The sequence below is a fragment of the Lichenostomus cassidix genome, chromosome 2, assembly GCF_008360975.1.
Source record: "Lichenostomus cassidix isolate B80296 chromosome 2, HeHo_3.0, whole genome shotgun sequence".
NCBI lineage: Eukaryota > Metazoa > Chordata > Aves > Passeriformes > Meliphagidae > Lichenostomus > Lichenostomus cassidix.
In genome coordinates this window covers 24470112-24493699 of record NC_139482.1, presented here as the reverse complement: position 1 = coordinate 24493699, position 23588 = coordinate 24470112, and the positions used below count along the sequence as shown (strand labels likewise).

General features: G+C 40.7%; 1 protein-coding gene across 7 annotated transcripts in view; it reads right to left on the bottom strand.

Moving 5' to 3' along the window:
• The window catches only part of DYNC1I1 (dynein cytoplasmic 1 intermediate chain 1), a 189551-nt gene that overhangs the window by 149018 nt on the left and 16945 nt on the right, over window positions 1-23588 (bottom strand). For 2 of the 7 annotated variants that reach the window (XM_085050770.1, XM_085050774.1), the window contains exons 2-4: window positions 23082-23199; window positions 20837-20951; window positions 17923-18064 (exon numbers count right to left, since the gene is read on the bottom strand). In XM_085050770.1, coding sequence (XP_084906896.1) covers window positions 17923-18064; window positions 20837-20951; window positions 23082-23189 — 365 coding nt within the window. In that variant the 5' untranslated portion in view covers window positions 23190-23199. The remainder of the gene's footprint in view (window positions 1-17922; window positions 18065-20836; window positions 20952-23081; window positions 23200-23588) is intronic. The other 5 variants (XM_085050776.1, XM_085050773.1, XM_085050775.1 and 2 more) reach the window with 3 other exon arrangements.

The window sequence follows — 23588 nt, the reverse complement described above, 5'->3', positions numbered from 1 at the left end:
GTATGTGGGGACCGAATCCATTTCTATTTCTGGGGTGACAGGAGGATCCCAGCAGCTAACTGTACTGGAAGCTGAAGTGAGTTTAACTGAGAATGAGTAGCAGAAACACCCCATTGTGACTAGTCCAGACGCCCCATGCATCCTCGGCATAGATTATCTCAGGAGTGGATATTTCAAAGACCCGAAGGGACATCGCTGGGCTTTTGGGATTGCAGCCGTAGAGACAGAAGACATAAGACAGCTGAATAGCCTGCCTAGTCTCTCAGATAACCCGTCTGCTGTAGGACTACTGAGAATTAAAGAACAGCAGGTACCAATCGCTACAGCAACAGTGCATCGCCGGCAATACCGCACTGACAGAAACTCTGTGGCCCCCATCCATAAGATGATTCGGAATCTGGAGAGCCAAGGGGTAGTCAGCAAGGCTCACTCACCCTTTAACAGCCCCATATAGCCGGTGCATAAGTCCAGTAAAGAATGGAGACTGACGGTGAATTACCGTAGCCTGAATGAAGTCACACCACCACTGAGTGCTGCTGTACCGGACATGTTAGAACTTCAGTATGAGCTGGAATCCAAGGCAGCAAAGTAGTATGCAACCATTGATATTGCCAATGCCTTTTTCTCCATTCCTCTGACAGCAGAGTGCAGGCCTCAGTTTGCTTTCACCTGGAGAGGTGTGCAGTACACATAGAACCGACTGCCCCAGGGGTGGAAGCACAGTCCCACCATCTGCCATGGACTAATCCAGGCTGCACTAGAGAAGGGTGAAGCTCCAGAACATCTGCAGTATATTGATGACATCATTGTGTGGGGGGACACAGCAACGAAAATATTTGGGAAAAGAGAGAAAATCATCAGAATTCTCCTGAAAGCTGGCTTTGCCATCAAGAAGAGTAAAGTCAAAAGACCTGCCCGAGAGATCCAGTTCCTGAGAGTAAAGTGGCAAGACGGACAGCGTCAGATTCCTTCTGAAGTCATCAATAAAATCATCGCGATGTCTCCACCAACCAACAAGAAAGAGACGCAAGCTTTCCTAGGCGCCATAGGCTTTTGGAGAATGCACATCCCTGAGTACAGCCAAATTGTGAGTCCTCTCTACCTCATAACCCGCAAGAAGAATGATTTCCACTGAGGCCCTGAACAGCAACAAGCCTTCACCCAGATCAAACAGGAGATCGCTCATGCGGTAGCCCTGAGACCAGTCAGGACAGGACCAAAAGTAAAGAATGTGCTTTACTCTGCAGCCGGGAGCCATGGTCTATCCTAGAGCCTTTGGCAGAAAGTGCCTGGTGAGACCCGAAGTCGACCACTGGGATTCTGGAGTCGAAGTTACAGAGGGTCTGAAGTCAACTACACTCCCACCGAGAAAAAAATCTTGGCAGCTTACGAAGGAGTCCAAGCCGCCTCAGAGGTGATCGGCACAGAAACACAACTTCTCCTTGCACCCCGACTGCCAGTGCTGGGGTGGATGTTCAAGAGAAGGGTTCCCTCCACCCACCATGCCACTGATGCCACGTGGAGCAAATAGATTACCCTCATCACACAGCGCGCCCATATTAGAAACCCAAATCGCCCTGAGATTCTAGAAATCATAACAAACTAGCCTGAAGGTGAAACTTTTAAATTATCTTCAGAAGAAGCAGAGGAGAAAGTAGCACGTGCCGAGGAAGCACCCCCGTATAACGAGCTGCCAGAGAGTGAAAGACACTATGCCCTCTTCACCGATGGGTCCTGCCGAATTGTAGGTGCAGATCAGAAATTGAAAGCTACAGTATGGAGCCCCACACGACAAGCTGTACAGGCTACCGAAAGACAAGGTGGATCGAGCCAGGTTACAGAGCTTAAAGCCATCCAACTGGCTTTAAATATTGCCGAACGAGAGAAATGGCCAAGGCTCTATCTCTACACCGACTCTTAGATGGTAGCCAATGCACTGTGGGGATGGTTAAATCGCTAGAGAAAGGCTAACTGGCAGCGCAGAGGAAAACCCATCTAGGCCGCTGAGATTTGGCAGGACATCGCCGCCCGGGCAGAAAAGCTGACTGTGAAAGTTCGACACGTAGATGCACATGTACCTAAGAGTCGGGCTAATGAAGAGCATCGTAACAACGAGCAGGTGGACCGAGCTGCCAAGGTGGAAGTGTCACAGGTAGATCTAGACTGGCAGCACAAAAGAGAATTATTTCTAGCTCGTTGGGCCCATGATGCCTCTGGTCATCAAGGGAGAGATGCGACATACAAGTGAGCTCGTGACCGAGGGGTAGACTTGACCATGAACAACATCTCACAAGTCATCCACAGCTGTGAGACTTGCGCTGCAATCAAACAAGCCAAGCAGGTGAAGCCTCTGTGATATAGTAGACGATAGTCAAAGTACAGGTATGGGGAAGTATAGCAAGTTAACTACATCACACTTCCCCAAACCCGCCAAAGAAAGCGCTACGTGCTGACCATGGTAGAAGCAACCACAGGATGGTTAGAGACCTACCCTGTGCCTCATGCTACTGCCCAGAACACCATCTTAGGTCTAGAAAAGCAAATCCTGTAGAGACATGGTACCCCTGAGAAAATCGAGTCTGACAATAAAACCCATTTCAAAAATGGCCTCATAAGCACCTGAGCTAAAAAACACGGAATTGAATAAATATACCACATCCCCTATCATGCACCAGCTGCTGGAAAAGTTAAACGGTGCAACAAACTACTTAAGACAACTTTAAAAGCACTTGGCGGGAGAACCTTCAAAAATTGAGAACTAAACTTAGCAAAAGCCACCTAGATAGTTAACACAAGGAGTTCTATCAATCGAGCCGGTCCTGCCGAGTCCAAACCTTTGCACACAGTAAATGGAAATAAAGTCCCTGTGGTACACGTAAGAGGTTTTTTAAGAAAGACTGTTTAGATTAGTCCCACCTCAGGCAAAGGCAAACCCATCCGTAGAGTGGTTTTTGCCCAAAGACCTGGTTATACTTGGTGAGTGATAAAAGCAAATGGAGAAACCTGTTGTGTACCACAAAGAGACCTTATCTTAAGTGAAAACTCTGTAAATGGTAATAGAATAAGGGGTAGATAATGTCCTAGGTTGCAATATAGATGTAGTTAAGTATTCTATTACCACCAGCTGTGGGCCGTTAGCTGCTATCACCTGCTAATGACCCACTCCGGATGACAGGCAATGGGCCATCCGTTAGCTATTATCAGCTGTTAACGACCCACCCCCATGACAGGCAATGGGCCATCAGAGACCCACCGTGTGACTCATGAACTTATCTCATCCCATTGTGGGATGCTCTGCCCAGGAGGGAGAAACCAGGTGTTCCCACGTGGATATAACCTGGCCTTAGAACTGCCTGAGCTAGCCCTGTCTACTGAGTTCCCAGAGGACCAGAGCTACTACTGAATCTTCAGCTGGAGACTAAACCTTCACAAGATCACCGCTTCAACTGGACTACTTCAGTTAGACTGCTACTACCACCCTAACAGGGTGTTAGGTTGTATCTGACTTTGTCAGTGCTTTTCCTTGTATTATTTCACTTATTTTTAATTTCAATCTTGACTTGTGATCTCCCATTAGTTTATTTTCAAACCAAGACATCTGGACATGCAATTTAGCCAGTTTCCATGGCAATAACAGCAGAAAAGAAATAAATAGGTTCTTTGAGGATTAGCAACCCAAAGATGATGCTGAATAGCCTGTGCTGTCATCTTGACTAGAAAATTAAAGCTAATCTGTTTGTGATAACCAGACATTGTGTACAACACTCCTCAATCGTATGGATGAGCATCATAACTACGCTTGTTCTCCTGCAGACACTTCTCAGTGGGGATTGTGAAATGTCACTGGATCTCAGCACAGAAGTGGTTGCCAGTCTTATTTAAATCGAGTGTATGAGTTTGCCCTCCAGACACTTCTTCACAAGGAAAAGGATTAGCTGCTGTTCCTCTTCTTTTTTCTTTCTTACTTTTTCATCAAAGAAAACTACAATGGCTTGACTCAACTCTCCCAGAGGTAGAGAGGATAATGTCACAGAGCCTGAGGACAAGTGCATGGCCTAGGAGTCAGCAGTCAGGCAGAGGTGCTCCCATTCTGAGCCCTTCAGAGAGCACAAGTTGGTCAAGGTTCCCCTAAACAGATTCAATGGATTTCGGCACAGATCTATATAGAAGAAATGCAAAGCACTGTAGCTGAACATTTTTTATGGGGAAAAGAGAGAAGCATTAGACCAAACAGGTAAAAGTAGTGCTCCCTAGCAGGCTCCAGTCCTGCAGACTCCTCTCATGGGTGAAGGGAGTGACACAGACATGGGAAGGACCCCTGGAAACCCACTGAACAGCAGAGTCAGGGCTAAGCCAGATAGGTCCATTTCCCACACCCAGACAGCACTGACACTATTTTAGTCAGAACTACCCAACATTGTTTCAGAGCTGGTTGCTGTTATCAGTCTCCCACATAGTGGTAAACAATAGCCCTGTGTCATGGTCCATCCCCCTTTTACATGTTCAGTGCACAACAGCCGACCCTGGCTGACTAAAGGATAAAAAGCTGTATTAGCAAATAACAGATTGTTCTAAAGAGGCACAAAGGAAATGAGGGTTTTAGATGTTGGACTAGAAAGACAAGGTACAAGTGTCGTTGCCTCTCTTTAAACTGATCTGCTTTCACTCTCATCCTTTAGATAGGCGTCTCAATAATCTATTTTTTTCCCAGATTTAGGACAGTATTAATGCTGGTGTGCTATTTCAGCTCTTACTACTGAAAAAGTACCAGATAATTTGACACATCACCTTTTAATAACCTGTAGAAAGAAACCAACAACAGGAAGAGGCCCAGATGTCATATATTTACTGAAGGATTGTATGGTAAGACAATACTTATTTCTTCTTAATTTAAGTCCAAAGCATTAGGAAGATACTCAGAGCACAGTTCAAACAGGACAGAGAACGGTTGCAAAATTTAAGGTGGGAGGAATTTGAACAGAAGCATTCTCTTTCTGTAGTAGTATTATTATTACCATGGAAAAACAGGCATTGCCATATGTTACAAAGCCCTGTATAACCTTCTTTCCAGAAGATTTTATTCTGATTACATAATGTCAATTATGCAGATTAAAAATGTGGAAAAGACTTAAAATAAATAAACTAAAAATAAAAACACTTGAAACATTTTGGAAAATTCCCAACATCAGAATATACTAATGAAGCATAGAATCTGACATCTAAAACTGTCTGGAATCCATAAGAACTTCTCAGCTGATCTAAGCACCTTTGTGTCTGGCCGCAGAGGCAGTGTATGAAACACGTAAAGCATCTGTTCCAATACATATACTTAGTAATTTGCCATCTTAAAATGATATTTAATACCTGTAATCATGGTCATATCGCAACAGAACTTGGCTCTGGGTAAGTGGCCGAATCCAACACTTTTTATGTGCAACATACTGACAGCTTAGTTCTGACTCTGCTTCCCTGAAGCCAAAATCAAATCCTCCCTCATCTGTTGCTGATGCTGCAGAACATGTGTTCTGCATGACTTCTTTTCTCCCCCCACTCCCCTTTCCCAGGTCAAGAGCAACCAGGCCTGAAAATCCATGCTTTTGAAAAAAAGACTGCTCACAGGAATAACAGCAAACTGCTTTCCCAGGGGCTTCATGCAGGGTAGAAACCTCTTCACAGCATTGCAAATCACACCTTCAAGCAGAACTGGAGGAAAGTAAACACCATATTCTGGCATCTTCTGTCACCAAGAGCTGTTGTGCTCTCCAGACCAAGAGAAAACTGCCCTGACAGTGCACTGAGACCCGAGGTATCTGCTGAATTGAAATATCCATATGTGTCCCTAATGCAACACCATTAGATCTGACAGACCCCAAACCAAGCATCTCCCCTTGCAGCAACAACGTCCTAAATCGACCCTTCATATGGGAAACAGCAATGCCCTCCTAACCCTAAAATTCACTGGCAGACTCTGCCATGACTCCACAGATTACACTGTGCCAGTGTTTTTCAGGGATCAAAGGCCAATCCACTAAGCAGAGAGAAGACTGTTTTTAAACTGAAGCAAAGAGACCAGAAATGAAGGGACTCACCCAGTGTATATGGATTCACCTGTCCTGTAGGAAGCCTCAAGGCACCTTTGCATACCAGGGTAACATTTCTAAAATGATGTGAATGTGACTCGTCTAGTTCTCCCCATCTATGGTAGGAGGAGGTCTTGGTATTGCAGTAGGTATTTATACAACCTTCAGGCACCTAAATGAAGGGCTCCACCAGTGAAATGTTACCATGGACTCTTTCCATACAAACAGAAAGGCAGGAGATTGCTCCATGCAGCAGTTCCAAATACCCAACTTAGACTCCCACCTGTAAGTAGGTATTAGAGGTGGTTGGTGTCTTTACTGTTCACTCACTTTCATTTTGATCTACTGAGAAATAGATAAGGAAGCAATCAGCTGCTACTTGAGAGCCTGCAGGCTTCAGTCTGCTTCATGCTTTCTTCTAACTTCAAATGCAGCTAGTAAGACGTGAATTAGGAAAAAGGAGCTAGCCAACAACCCCAAAACTGCAGAAAACACAGTTCTTGCTTCTGACTTTGATGTGAGGAGGAGCCTCATGTTTAAAATTACAATTTTAACCCTGAATTAAAATTTCCAAAAGATTCAGAATTGCCTCCATTAAGAACTGTGCACCTTAACACCAATGACACACCAAAAAACGTTGCACCCAATTCATACAATCCCAAAAAAGCCTGGATGCAACAACAGTGAGATAAGAGACGTATTTTAAAACCACCAACAGAATAAAATGCTAAGATGTGTTTGAATGCATTTTTTTAATATGATACCAAATATTGTCAGCAAATTGCAATGTAGTGTTATCTGAAATTTCAATGTGTAATCCATTATGTATCTAGACTACTCCTTTTTTTGATGTCTGAATATTGCCAGAATATAGGCTGCATAATTATTTAGCTACTATGAAGAGTTCTACCTAGTTTCTCGTGTCAGTTTCTCCAAAGCTCCTAACTTGCTGCTGAATAAATAGAAAATCTGAACTAAGAAATTGTTGATGAGAAATTGCTGCAGATATGTAAAAATATGTGTGTGTACTGATAAGCTGTTTATTTTTATTCTTTTCATTCTAGGTTTTTATAATTTTCATTTTCACCACTATAATTTTCACTTTCTTATTTTGTTTTGTACATTTGATGTGTGTCTCCAAAACAAACTACATCAAAAATAAAAGAAGTTTCAAAGCTACTAGAGAGATGGAAAAGTACCACTTGCCTCAATGGATGGTTTGCATCTAAGCCACTATTCTGCTGCCATCTGTGCTCTGTGTTTGCAGATCTGTTCCCCTTTGAAAGGATTGGCAAAAAGAAAATACCTTCCTTGTGCTACTTGTTTTCTGAAGCACATTATAAGCAAGATGGCTATCAGCAGTTAGGGAGGATTTGTGCCTCTCAACAAGACGCTCACTTGTGCTTGTAAAGGAGAAGTCTGCCCTGACCTCACTGTGTGTTCTTGTGCTCAGAGTTGGGCTGCTAATGCTAATCATAAAATAAAATGCCATAATGCATTCACAGAACAAGGAGTTCGACACCACAACTGGAGCACAGCCAGAAGGTTTTGCTTGGGTTTGCATTTACACTTCCAAGCAGGCTGACACCTCTGACTTCCAGTCTTCTCCAATAAAAAGAGCAACTCTGACCTCCCTGAGAGCACAGCACTATCTTTCAGCTGCCTGGCAACCATAACAGACCTTTTCAGAATGGAATGAGTTTAAAACACTCTTTTTTTTTTTTAAGATATATTTATGAAAAATCATGGACAAATTATATTTAAAACACATGTGTATTTCAAAATTCTTCTTACATCAAAGCTATGCTGCTGAATGAATTTATTAGTTTTCAAAAACCACTTGACTTTTAAATCAGGATGAAGAATTCTGGCAAGCCTGCAATGATAAGGACATATCAAAGGACCAACACCTTGCTGATTCCCATTTTACAGAATTCCACTAATTAAATCAGCAGCTTAATTTATCCAGTCTGCTGAACTTACCTGCTATATTTAAAGTCTGTCCTTTCAGATTCAGATTCTATATTACAGATCTCCTGGCAATGTAATGAACCTTGTCATACTCACACTTTATATCCCATAGCTACAGAAATCTTAGTCTGCAAATTTATGCTGGTTTACCAGGAGGGTCACTGTGGGCAGCAGACTGGATCTGCGAGGACAGAAGGTCAAATAGCTAGAACTGACACAGATTTACTTTGAGTGCCAGATACCAGGAATGGTCACTTTGAAAGTGCAGTTAAAAAACTGGTTCAGGGGAGAATGCACAAGTTGTTTTGTTCCCATAGGAAACCCTGAACATTCTTTTTCAAAACACTATTTTTTGTCTCGGTTTTTATACCAAGAATAAGTCTATGCAACAAAACAGAACTCAAATGATCACAAATGTAAAGAAAGACCTTGGCAGGAGAAGTTTTATATGCTATCAGCTCCTGCAGATGCTTGAAAGGAGCTGCAGAACTCACATTAGGAGTCTTTGATCCAGCCTCTATGGATATGCATATGAGGAAAGTTTTCTCATAAACTTCAAGGGGCTTTGGGTACAGTTGCATGGAAGACAAAATCACATTTAATGGTCAAATCTAGGAAAGGCAATCCATAACCTTTCAGAAGACTTAAAGAGGTAACACGAAGCCTGGAACCTACAACTTTTAGATCTGTTATTATTCAGCTGAAGAAGATGGTGAAAGACTTCAGCAAACTTTCAATTTTGCTTTGGTGTTAAAAGCCAGTAACTACTAGCTGGAAGAAGAGCTGTGTGTCCCTTCCTTTATACAATGTATTTTGTGTTAGAAAAAAGCAAAGTCATTCCAAAAGGGGATGAGACTTTTGCTGCAACTACGGTTGAAACAGGAACTCACTTATGAGAGTTATCAAAAATTTTTAACATTGACAGTCAAAATGTCAAAACTTCTCATGACCTAATGATCTTTTAATAGATTTGCTCAGAAATTTTCTGAGTTTAAACTACTAAAGTAAATAAGTACATCTAAAATTTCTGAATCAAAATCAGTTTTAAATGGAAAACCATTCATTTTCATAGGTTCTGCTTATGGAAAATGCTATATGGAATACTTAGGCTGTTTCAAAACTCCTTGGGGAAAAAAAGAAACAAAAAAAAAATAAATTTTACAATATCTCATCAGTGGCAGCAATTCCCATTTTACATATTTGAAGAAAAATTCTAAAAATTGCATTGCCGAAATAGTTACTCATGGAATCTTTTTATTTTTCCAGATAAAACATAAAATTGTGAATGGGAATTTTCTAAGGGTCTTTTTTGTAAGCTAGAGAAGGAGAAAACATCAATATGCACTAACTGTGCCAGTTTAACTATGTTAAACAGTTTAACATAGGAGGTGATCTCACAGAATTTAATTAAATCAAGATGAAATTCTGTGCAGGAGAAGTATTTAAGCTGAGCTGGCCTTGGCAAGTAAGTTGTTTTGTTTTAAGAGGATTAGTGTCTAGTCCCTAAAATCATCTGATTGTCTGACTAAATATATGATGATATGCCTGTAAATAACTAAAGAGAACCAACTACAGCTGGGCTGATAACCTTAATGGTTAAGTAGGGCTTTATACATTAATATTATTTTCTTCTGGATGCAGCTGGGGCTCAGGTTTCCAAGGCATTTTACGAAGCACCCTGGGAATGGCAATCTTTCCTTCTCCTTTAATTTATAGCATGGAGATGCCTGCTAATGAGAAAAATAATCAACGATCTCGAGGACTGAACTCTATCCATCCTTTAGGAATGAAAGCATGAAAATCCTTAATGATGCCACAGGCTCACACGCTAAAACGATTGCAGATGATTCTAATTAATATGGACCATTCAGACTTTGCAACTGGCATGCACCGAAAAACACTCCCCACTTTCTAGGTCAGATACACAGACACTTGAAAGCAACTGCCAGATATCAGTCCCTGAGGTGTCTGCTTCTGTTTATAGGCTAAAAAAAAACCATCAACAAATAACTGTCAAGGAAAGGCTTTCGATATCCAGGGCCAAACGTACACTGAATATATAGGAGAAGGATTGTGGTTCTTCTTCTGCAAGGACAAAAGGAGGGAAAACAATGTAAGAAATCTGCCATCCTCCAGCGGTGTATTCCAACCTATGCAGGGCGAGTCGTGATGTGCAAACAGCTCAACACAGCCACCCATTACAATTGTGTTAACAGGCTGATGTTGGGAAGCGTGAGACACTGCAGCATCACTTTAAAATACAGCAGAGTTCCTGGGCCAAATCCAGCAGAGACAGCCAGGGTTCCCCCAGGCAAGGGGAGGAGGCTGACACTGTCACTGCTTCACAGAAGCCATCACCATTCAGGTCAAGAAGGCTTAAGGCACTATTTGGGCTTAAAGTCTGCGGGAAACTGTAAAATGAAATGTGTGCCAAGAGATCCTGATGATGGTGTCATGGTAAATAAAACGGGAAAAAATTTAACAGCTGGGTGTTATTTATTTTTGTCCTACAATGTAATGGTGCACATACCACACCAAGCCCAAAGCCACCCAAACAGTGGCAAGACAGCATTCCACAGGGCATCCCATTTATCTCTAGCCACCAAGCAGACATTTCTCTTGGCTCTGCACTGGGAAAGACTACACAACAGTACCGAGGGCTACAATCCTTCTTTTTTTGAATAAAATACCATACAAGCAAAGTTTGCCATAAAGTAGTTATTCTCCCTCAGCCTTTCCTGTAGCTCCCTTAGAGTTTTTACATTGTTCTGTGCTTCCCTTTGGCTCAGCCCATTTATGAAATAAGGATGCCTCTAAAGCAGCCATTTAGAAGGCATTGTGTACATATAAACTGATCTCAGAAAAAAAGCATCATAAAGAAAATAATCTGCTACTAATAACTGTTACAGCTGCTACTCCTGAGGCAATACATCACAGGCCCACTTATCCTGGCACAACTGAAGAAGGATCCCTGTCATTTCTGAATGTGGTAACACAATGAAATGCTGGTAATGCAAAGCTGAGTGGCAGTGATGAAACAGCATCATTGCACAGAACCTGTCAAATGCATTTACTTAATGATAAAGTAGCTAAGCCTGAGGCAATATGGTTCTGTTGGCAATGGTTTTAGCAGATCTTATAGAAAAATGGTATTGCTAATGTCTGTGAGAGATGTTTTCTGCAGCTAAAGAAAAGATAGGAAATGTGCTGTATGGACTGTAAAGGGTCATCTACTACAATAATCCAACCCTCCTGTACAAAAGCAATAAAACCAAAGGTCTTCTTCTTTTGCCTTCTTCATCTAATTAAACTGCAAAGTAGACACTTAAAAGGGAGAATGGCATTCTGATATCCTCTCTTCAGCTTGTTGATGTGTTATATTACTGTTGTAGGTAAGGAGCTGCTTGAAAATGAAAGCTGAGTTGCCAAGTCTGATTTCTCAGGCAAAAAGCACAGAATCTAAACACTTCGATGACGTGTAGATGTACCCATGAGAGATCATCAAACAAAATATATCTTTTTGATTTTAAATGTTATGTGGTAAGAACACACTGGAGTACAGACACCTCTTTTTTCTTTTCTTTTTTTTTTTTTTTACTGACAGTGAGCAAGATTAAATACAAAAATGTAAAGCAATAACATGCTTTGACTCATTTGGTGCCCAGATGCTCCAGAGGTACCTCTTTCCTTTTGAGCTACCTCTTTCCTTTTGATTGTGTATCTGAAAAACAAGGAATGTTTGTGTTTGACAGTCAGACATGAGGTATTGCAGGATTAATACAAGACTGGTGTGTTTAGGTGCTGCATTACAAATCACCTGTTATTTATACAAAAATGACTAAACAATGTGCTGCAGAGAAAAAGGACTGGGATTACACCTGTGTCTCCCTGCACCAGGCCAATACAAACTGGGGGTAAACATCAACACAGTGAAAGAAAACATATCCTAGTGTATTTCTTTTTATAACCAAATGGCTCAAAGTGGCCATGGTAGATGGAAGCAACAGAGAATCATGTCTGATGAAAACACACACGAATGCAGACTAATACTGTCAGCAAACTTCAAAACAAAATGAGAGAGAAGAAGACACGCTCTCGACTCTCTATCAGTAAGGACATTCAACCTAATGTGACAGCTGCTACCATGTTCTCTGGAATACAACTGGGAACATTCAGAGGTCACAGTAGCTGCAAGATGAACTGATGTAGTGTACAAAAACCTATGCCATGAGACAAAGCCAAAGGCAATATTGCTTCTCAGAGAAAAGTGCTTCAGCACTGCAGACAGCTGTTCTATTTCTAGGATTGCTCATGTAATGTATTTGATGTAGAATTAAAAAATTAGTGATAACAAGACAATCAGGATTCCAGAGTGACCCAACTTCTCCAGCATAGTACTGATATAAAATCTCTTTGAGAAATCCAGTTTCCTTTTTTTTTGTTTTCTTTGCTACCTAATGCAATGCTCAAACTCATTCTCACAGGAACTTTCATTAAATATTTAGAGCTTCATCTAAAGAAGGACTAACCCTGCTTCACTGCAAGTACAGTTCACACACTGAAGGAAGTTAATCTATTTCAGTGCATAAAACCCACCTCAAAACCTGTGATATCAAAGGAACAGCAACATATATCAGGTAGGAACCATTTAAACTAAGTATTACCTAGTGCCCTAATCCAAAAATGAGAATAATTACAGAATGAGTAGTGCAGCCAGTTAAATCCACACAGTCCAATGGGCTATGATAGAAATAGTACAAAATAATCCGGCTTACATTATTTTACAGCAGATAAAACACCATATTGAAATAACCATGCTCTGAAAGAAGACACCAGAAGATGAATGTCTTTGTCTTCATGGGAGCCCATAAATTAATCAGGTACCTAAACTCATGCACAGCAAAATTCTTAAGTTAGAAAGCAAAAGAGCACAGATAAAATTCGTGCAACACGAAAGGCAACCATTAACCTTTACACATCCAAGACAGCTGAGCCTGGTGCAGTTTACTGAGCAGATGGAAGGTAGGAAACCTTACACCCAGCCTAATGGGATTCTCATGTTCCATAATGCACAGTGGGAAGTGCTGCACACATGGGACTCCACTGGACACACATCCACACAATCCACAATAAATGAGATACTACTGTGAAAAAATACTACTGTGGGATAGTGAAGTTAGCTGAGAATATGTTCCCAGCTAGGAACATATAAGAGCAGTGAAGGATACAGGGCAAAATCGGCCACACAGATAAATCACACCTTGGTCCACAAATGGAATTCCTCCCATAGGCCACATGCCAGGGTGAACACAGGACACCCTGTGGGTAATGCAGACATACACACCAATGCAGGCTGGTGTGAGCACTGAAAGCCACTCAGCCACAGCAGTGCCTCCTCCCAGCACAGATGTATTTCTGCTATCTTATGTTGAGCTGACATGCAAAGCACAGATGGATCCTACCTGTGCCAAGGTACAAGGTCTTTCCAGGGAGCTGCTCAGCCCACAAGACCTTATACTGCACTGCCTGGCTCTGAGGCACTGTACAAGGCTTGTCCCTGTGCACTTCCTCAGACAACACAAACCTGGAGTTCCTAGCTATGAGTGCTGAGAAGATGAGATTTTCCAAATGCCTAAGGTATATGGAGCAGCAGAACACATGTATGTTTCATGGTGGCTCTACTGTAATAGTTAGCACCCTCTCTAGCACACTAGGGTAGGAAAAGTTCAAAGTGTCCACGAGGGAGATGCATATAGTTATAAAAAAGAAGTTCTGTATTAATCGAGGCAAATTTGTGTTTCATACCATGCTACAGCACAGGAGTTCTCGGCAAATGCCTTTACCTCAGCCCTTTTCTTCACATGCATTCAAATCTACATTGCAGCTGTGCATAAGCTGACCATCAGCAGCAGGACACTGGGAATCATCAAAATGCTTAAAAAATACTAAACAAACCAAAACACTTATCCTGAAAGAGCCAAGCATAGTCTACTCCAAGGAGAATCTTCATGCAATCCTGCAACACTGTCTTATGGAAAACGAGTCACGTCTGAATACATCATATAAGAAAGCTTTGTGAACCATTGACTCATCCATTCAGAGACGGGTATCTGCCCAAGCTATGATGTAATTTTTCTGTCCTATCTTAGTAGCACAAGCAACACATGCATCAGAAAAGCAAATTGGGATGTGCAAAGCAAAATGGAGACAGATAAGTTGCTCTCTGAGCAACAGCTGGACTCCAGTGAATTGCTCAATAAAGCCTGACAAGAGCAGCACCAGAATCAAACTATAACACACCTCTGCCTACCCAGAAATGATCCCCAAGACCATCAAAAAAAAAAATTGGCTCTCCTGTCCAACTGAAAACCTTCAGTCAGCAGTTTCTAGAACCATTATCCATCCAACATCTGCTTATTCTTACGGTTGCCGTCACGGCTCAGAGGGAAGCTGGAATGCTGCTGAAACCTAATGTTTTCTCCAGTGAAAAAATTATTACAAATAGCAAAATGGTACTAAAGATTAAGCAGCAAAAAAAACTGCTTAGAAACCCAGGGTGCGGAAGACAGAAATGGTTCCACAATTTAGTGCTATTACAAAGTCCACCCTATATCCTCTCCTGAATGGTATCTGAGAAAAGGAAAGACTGCCCTGGTTATTGTGCTGGAGATAATGTACAATGGTCCTGAAGGATAGTAGCACTACTAGTCTATAGGTTGCATGGCAGAAGTGACTATTGTGATCATGCAGCTTTTCTCCCTGTGCAACAAAAGGGCTGCACAACTTTTATGAATGAATTATTGTTGTTTGACCTATTATCTGCCTGTTTGGCAGGCCCATTATCCTGAATGAGTGATGGCCTGTGATAGCAGGTCCCACAGTCTTTAGGCAAATTGTTTTAGCAATTAATTTGTCTCACTACTGAATTTTACAGAGTTTTTCTGGTTTATATTTTTCCAGCTTCAATACCAAACACTTTGCTGCTTACACCTTTTCTGCTGGAGGAGCCTGTTTGCTCACTACATAACTATTACATTTGGGTGTGCAAGTTACCAGTCAGTTTTCATCTTGCAAAGTAAGACAGAGTGAGCTCTGTGGCTCCAGAACAACAACTACTTAACAGTCTTTAAACTCTCCAGCTTATCAAATTTCTCTCCTGAAAAGCAGATGTCATAAAACTGTTTCTGGCTGAACTACATTCACTGTTATATAAGAAATCACAGATGCTTGCTGATCAAAGCATATCACAAATATACTCAGTGATATTGGGACCAACAAATTAAGTCTGACAACTACCAAAAGTACCAAAAATTCAAAGAAGGATGAACACAACCTAGTTCTGTATCAGAATCTGTTCCCTCTTATGGGAACACATGAAGATTTCCTGCTTTCTTGAAAGCTTTCAACAGAGCCTCTCTCCTGTAATGAGCCAAAATCTGTTACTTCACAGTTTTCTTTTTTTTTATTATCCATCATCTTCCTCTGGGGAACACTTCAGCAATGAGTAATCAGACTGCCTGCAGGATTTCTGCCAGGCTGTGCGAGCTCATCTTTTCTGCAGCAGTGTTAGCAGCAACAACAATGGACAAGCTGTGATCACTGAGATTGGGGCATTAGCAGCTTTGAAACTAATCTGCTCTCCTCTAAAGCCTGAGCTCAGCCTAGTATAGAAAATTCACAGCAGAACAAGGAAAAGGGAAAGATCTAACAAGTATGATGGCATGACAGGGGATCCAGCAGAAGTGCATTCTCTATCACAGAGTGAAATGGAAGGATACATTAAAATGAAGCAGGATAACCTTGTTTATACAGATCAATAGGCAATAATATATGCAGTAGTCAGTTAGACATATGGTCAGTTAGACATTTCCTCTGGTCTCAGAGGAAAGAGCTGAGGTGGTTTCATCCTGTTTCCCCACTGTAATGACAGCTCTACCAACATCTTCCTCGCCAAGTCTCACTGCTCTATCACACATGCAGGCTCGAGTGCACCAGCTCACATAAACACTGAGCACAGTACCTGCAACCAGTGACACTAATCTGACTAATTGCCACTCAATACTATCCACTGGTTACAGACATTCCCTGGGGCCTGGACCAGACATTATCGTATTTCCATTACCACAAACCAATCGCTCCAGGCAAACATCTGTAAGCAGCCTTGCTGGCACACAGCACAGCCCTTTCAATCCCTGAGAAGATGCCAAGCAAACTGGTAGACTACAAGCAAGGTCTTAGTATTCCCACTGAATTCCTAGTATGGCCACAAGAAGCCAGAAAATGGATCCAAAATGAAAGCCCACAATGTAGTACGTCATGAGCTCAGAAGAAGGGGACAAACTCCATTCTCCTCTGAAAGGACATGAGGCCATGTGCTTTCACTGCTCGACAGAGAGCCAAAGTGCTAGAGTAGGTCACAGCCAAATAAATTCTTCCAACAGCCTTTTACCTTAACCATAAAATAGTTACACCATTAAGGTTAAGAGGAAAAGCAGGAATTTAGAAGTCTCCAGTGAGCTTTGTCACAGCTTCACATAGGATTGTGGTAAATAGCTTCATCTTGAATGGCATGCTAAACTTTGCTTAAAAGAAATGTTGTTCTACTCAAGGTACTTTGACTTGCTGAAATCTAGTGCATTTACATATGAAGGCAGCATTACACCATTTTCTGTGTTCTGAACTGCTACAGGCTAGGGCTTTTCACTTCACAACCTCCATTTCTTGTAGAGGGTAGACTTGGGAGCAGGGCTGAGCTTATTTAACAGCAGCTATGCAGCCTCTACATCACAAGGGAGAGTGTGAGTCTGCATCTGGCTGAAGGGGACACAACATACTTTCTCCTTATGGAAATGTGATTTTTCTAAGCAGAAGGCTGATGTGGCATGAAATCTGGTGACCTGAAGCTCTGTCACATTACAGAGAGGTGTCTGGAGAGGTATGATGTCTACTGAGCACAGTTAACTACAGAAAGCAATCACCATGCTTTCAAGCCATTAGCAGAATATTGGCTCACAGACCTGGATAAGCTGGCAGCTCAGCTCTATGTTGAATTAGTGGGATACAAAATGAGCTATTAGGACCCATTTTTTAACATTTGTCAAAACATAGAGTATAGCTGCTTGCACCTCTTCTTACTTGAACATATGCTTCTTTACCACTAGAATCCTCACATTCTCCTTTCTTTTCTTTTCCAGAGAAGGAATTATTTATTTTGGGATTGCCACTTCATTTTTTATTTCCACCATGGAAACAAAAATAAGATTACTCTCGTTTCCATCCTTCACACACATTCCACTTTCCAACAAGGATAGAGCTGCTTCCCTTCCATTCTGCCTGAAACTCTCCAATATCCAGAGTTTCCAAGGCAGAATTGCCAGTGGGTCCTGGAATGTTTCAGACTTTTCCTGTCCAAGCTCTTCTCTGCCACTGTCAGAGAACAATGATGAGTGATGAGCAGCCACAGGAACCTGAGGCAACCTGGTTTTACACAGGGAAGGAATTCCAAATGTTCCCTGGTTATGTGAACAAAGAAAACTAACATGAATAACAGGTTATACCCCTGGGTTGTTTCTAATGTATTTCCAAACAATGTGAGAGCTTTCTGTGGGCCACTTAAGAAGCGTAAATTCAGCTCTTGCTTCCACTATAAGGCTTTGGACTCAGAACTTAAGATCCGTTTGCTGCATGTGTTTATTTACCTCACATCTGAACCCAGTCTGGCTGGATGGTAACACACACTGGACAATGCAGAAACAAAAGTACACATTCGATATAGCACATTCTTATTTACAGCAGAAAAGGAAAAAATGGGGAAGCAAGAGCAAAGTGAAAAATCTCCCATTTATTCAAGTCTATTAACTCTGTGTCTTACCTTCCTATGGGTCCCAGATCCCCTGAGTCCTGGCTGCCTGCGTCACTGGGTGTGCTCACTGATTTCGAAGAGGGAGACATAGGGGTTGGGACTAAATAATGAAAATAACAGGTATCCCATGTTAACACATGCAGCGACTGCACTGATGAAGAGCAGTGTCAGACAAATCAAAACCAATGGACCAAAATGATAGTGGATGAATGAGTAGGAGAGTTTGAAATGGTGAAAGCAAATAAGGAAGGAAAGAAAAAGAAAAGGAAGAGAGTCAAGTGAATTTTAAGTCTCCTGGAAGTGTTAAAACTGACATGTATTTAGACAGGACTGAAAGCCCAATGGGAATCTACAGCTAATCAATGGAGAAGATACCTGTAAAAATAAAACTGCACTTGTTTTCTTGAGTCTGGTTTGAAGTTGACTTGCAAAAGATTTTAAATGTATGAATATCAGGGGCTTGTCTTGTCAAAAAGCTAAGTGAACTCTTCTGGTAAAGTCAAGTAGGCAACAGAACAAGCATACTTTTCAAATTCTGAATTTAAATCAAAAGCCAGTGTCCATTAGATATGCTCTAAGGCTGCAGTGTGGAAATGATATCAAAAGAAAAAGCTATGTAAGGAAATCCAGCTAAGTTAAAATCATTTCCCAAAGATGCTGAGAATACACATTGGTTTGCTTGGTGATAGTGTTTTTTTAAATAATGTAGGTCATACAAAATTTCCATTTTGGGTGGGACATGATTTCAACGCTCAAGGAAAAGTTTCCCTTGGTTTAGACACTAGTTGCCCAAGCTCTTGAAATGATTTGCTCTTTGGCTTGCCAGAGCTTTTGAAGCATATTTCATGCAAAGGCAGTTTTGTTTCCTGAAACAGGAAAGGAAGTTCATAGCTCAAGGTCAGCCCAAGTTAAAGCTCTTCAGCAAGGAAACAATAAATAAAAGAGTAAAAATATCCTGATTTCTTTTTAAATGGTTTCTCAAAAATATTAAAAATTAAGAGATGGCACCAGTCAAGATTTAATGCAAGTATTCTTCAAAGCAGCCACATTGAATAAAACACAAAAAGGGAGTTTAATGCAAAAGCAAAGTTTCCCATTTGGTTTAAATCATGTGCATTTCCTTTTATAGATTTAAGAGAGTAAAACTTTAAAATACTTTGTTATGCTCTACAATGTATAATGACAGACCTGTCAAGAGATTCAGATTTTCCATGTGGTCAAACATTTAATGCAGATTCCCCTAGAGACTGTCACAGAAATGACTGCAGCATGAAAAGTGAATTCATCTTCATGACAGCCCTCTGGCAGGTTACAGGTATGCCGGGTTGTTTACATATTCCATATTCACAGTCAGACCTGGCATCGTCTGAAGGTGGAATTAAAGCCTCCTTTGTATATTAATTGTGAGTGTATGTAAAGGGAACAAAAGAGAGCAAAGTACTGTTTTTAACTAAAAGGAACCATCTCATATGTGAATTTACATGTTCTTTTGACAGCATCAAACACAAAAAAACTAACTAAAATTGATAATTTGCAACATGAATATATGTGTTTAGTTAAAATGATGAGGACATATATACTCATCCTTATACAAAAATTAGTATTTTAAGTGTTATACATTAAAAATATATCTGATTTAATCTTGGACCCTATTTTTGTATCATGATGTAATTTAAAAAGCATATTTTATATAAATAACCTAACCATTACTTTTCAGACAATTTTTCTGAGCAGTGGCATCTAAAAGCTTGTCATTATACAATAACTTATAAAAATAGTAGCTTTTCTCAATAAATGTTGGTTGATGCCAGTATTGAATTCAAATTCCAATTTAGAATGTCACTACCTACTTGCATATGCACCCAAGCATGTGTATAAGGTGCTTTCCAAAAAAAGAAACCTTCAATATTTTGTCAAAGTCAAAGTTTTTCCTATATATTTCTGGCAAGAATAACCAGGGGTAAAATCCTCGATTCAGTCACAATTAACTTAATGACAAAGCTTGCTAGTTCGAGACAGGCCAAGATTTCAGCTAAAACAGTGAGAGTGAATGTAAGGGGGAAGGAAGGAAGGAAGGAAGGAAGGAAGGAAGGAAGGAAGGAAGGAAGGAAGGAAGGAAGGAAGGAAGGAATGAAGGAAGGAAGGAAGGAAGGAAGGAAGGAAGGAAGGAAGGAAGGAAGGAAGGAAGGAAGGAAGGAAGGAAGGAAGGAAGGAAGGAAGGAAGGAAGGAAGGAAGGAAGGAAGGAAGGAAGGAAGGAAATTTCTCACTTTAGGACCACTCAATAAATGAGGCAGATCTTAATCAAGCTAACCAATACTCAGATATGTATGTATTTTTAAACTGAGGACTTCAGGTTCTAGAACTGAAACATCAAAACCAAAAAAGAGGTCCAACACATGAAACCAGAGGTAAAATCTTCAATAGTGTCTGTTGATAAGCATTTTTCTATTTGTGATTTGGGTTTTTTATTTTCCTTCTCCAGTTTTGCTTGATTTTAAAAGAAAATCAGTGGGAGGTCCCATATGACTATGCTCCTCCTTTCCTACATATGTTTAATTTGAATTTTTGAAACAAAACTTGGGGCTAATGAAGTACAGCACTCATAATAATATTTTTGGGTCGTCAGATAGATGTGAGAGAAGATAAAACAGTCCATCAGAAAAGAAATCACTGCTGGTATGCCAAACCAACCTGCATTATGTTCACAAAAAATTCTTGAAGAAATGAAACGGATGTTTTTGGCAATGACAAGTACTCATAATGCTATGAGCTTGTATATGTGAATGGTATGGCAGGCATTCAAACAGAAGAGTTCACTTCACTAATACAGCCAAAAATCAAAAAAGCCAAGCATGCTTTAGTAGAAAGAAAGCATTAGTTGTGGCAGAGCTGAATGCTTTACAGTGTGCTTCTCTTAAATACCTAGAGGTGGTTCTGGGGATATACCAATGCTCTGTAACAAAGCTTCTGTCTCTCTCCTTTTACGGTCTAGGTCAGAATCTTCCTGAGCTGGCTCTTTCTTCTGCTGTAGATCAGCCTGAGTTAAACCAGAAGAAAAGGGAAAAATTTATTTCACATATAATCAGCTCTAGCAATTATTTCACATATAACCAGCTCCTGCAATTAAATGTGTGGAAATATTTGCATGCACTATTGCTTAGATACACTTTGAAATTCATTTTGAGACATGTAGGTAATTTATAACTTAGATAATTTGTACTGTATGTATCAGTAACAGTGTTTTTCCCTGAAGGGATGTTAAAACTGGTCTTCGCAAGGATATTTGCATGAATTTGTACAGGACAATGATGGAAATTTTCTGCCTCTCACTCATTAGGTGCAACTTATTCAACCAACATAAAAGCTGGCCATAGAAGAATAGATATCATTACCCTGAATAAAACTGTCCCCTTCCTACTTACTCCAGGATCAAGAATAAAATTTCATTGCACTTCAGTGAAATTCCGTTACAAGCATTTGTTGGGAAAAGAAATACTTTCTCATAAACTTCAACATCTAAAAGGAGCAAAGGAAAGAACTAATATCCCTAAACTCGGACTTTGGCAGCCCTTGGCCTACTAAAGTTCCACAAGACCCTTTTCTCTCTGCTTAGCTGTCTCTACCTCCTTGGAGCTTCCACACATTAGTCTTCTTCCTCTCTGATCTACAGGCATCTAAAATAGGAGCACCTGCATTAGCCAAAAACCCACAAAGAGGTTGTCCTTTCTGCTGAAACCAGAATGTTGGGCAAAGAGGACTTGCACAGTTCCACAGACTGGTATTCACCTTGGTGCAGGCACCAAGAGAAAACCTGGAAATTCAGAAGCATCCCCATGTTCTCCAGTTTGGACACAGCCAGGAAACACGTTGCTTTCAATGACAAGGTCCAGGCATATTCCTGTGCTCAGCTCTTCACGTGAACTATCTCACATTATGTAGGGTTGTAGACGACTTTTGTGCATGGCCAAGCACCTCAGTGAGAGTCAGCCTTCACTCCTGGACCCACCCAGCATCACAGCCCAGCCCATTTACACAATTATGCCCTGCAGCATTATCTGTAGAGCTGGGTGTCACAGGCAACGGGAAGTTCCAACCACCACAAAAAGCATGAAGTCAGAGTCAGGGGACAAAGAAAAAGGACACAATAGCTCCCTCGAGCTGTTAGCTTGTCCCCCTTCCCTCCAGTTCTTCAGTAATGAACACTGAAAACAGTACCATTTAAAGGTGTGCTTATGGTGAACTTCCCCAGAGACTCCAGGAGCCTCACTGGGGAATGTGCTAGTAACTGCATGAATGTGGCTCAAATTAAAAAAGATTAAAAAGACAGACAAAGCTGGAACGCTGATTTCTTGGATCACATCACATTTCCACGGTAATTCCATGAAATTCATGTACAATATTAAAGTGTCAGTTTAAAAGGAAACCAGTTATTAGTAAAGGATAACAGGTGCTTTAAACTATAGTAAGTGTTGACATTTGAAGGAAAGGAAGCATAATCACTTAATGCTTCTCTGACTTTGCATGAAAATGAATATCCACTCCCTGTCAATTCTCACCTCTATTCCACTAAGTGACTGAATAAAAAGAAGTACAAATCCCTTAATGAAAAACCTAATGCATATTGTCAAGGACAAATAAACTAATATGTCAATCAAACTTTAACAGAACTGAAAGATGCACCCATGCCAGAAGACGAAAATGCAATTGCAATTATGTTTTACTTTACTGGAGAATAATAATTGTAAATCTGTTACCTTAGCTAGTAATCAAACTAGTCTTCAGAGTACAAAAATACATATTTAGATTGTAATGGCTTGAAAAAATGTGAGGCCTCTCTCTGTCTTTCCCCACTCTCCACTCCCTTTCCATTGAAGAAGAGCCCAGGAAAAAGCATTGTGGCAAATCAATTTTTCTTTCTCCATACACATGCATATCATGTTGTCTAAACTGTTGTCATTTGACAGTGCCATGGTTTTAAAAGCAATTCCCTCACGCCAACATTCTTGACTAAAAATAAGCTTTTTGATTTTAAGGTTAGTCTGACGTGGGTTTGAGGATCTCATTCCACATGACAAATACCTTGGGGCTTACAATACTGAGATGTCAAAACCTCAGCAAGCCCCTCCTGCAAGCATGAACTATCTAAAAGGTGGTTTTGCAAATTTACCTCTTTTTTCTTCCTTTCTTCCTCCTTCCGTTTCTTTTCTTCTCTTATCTGAGCCAAACGTTGTTTTTTGCGCTCAAGTTCAGCTTTTAAATCACTTTTGTCTGACATTTTGACTCTGCTGGAAACAAAAGTATGGAAATCAAGGTGAAAAGGGAATTATTTCCCTATTTACTGAAAAAAAAGACAGTTCATTCTATCAAAAGCAGGGCTTCTAAAATTGCAACAAATATATTTCTTTATAAACACCGGTCCTTGGACTATACTGACATTGCAGAAAGCAGAATATTATCTTTGTGATTTTCATTTCAAGAAATTAGGCCAGAATATCACCAAATGTGGAATATATTTTCCAATTACCTCTATTAGAAAGCTACTTTTGTGAAGTAAACCTATTGCTGTTCAACATAATGTTTTAATGCTTTCAAAGTGAAGCTCAAATCTTTTGATTTTCATCATCTTCAGCAGCTCTGCCAGACTGTAGAACTCAGATCCACAAATAGATTTCAA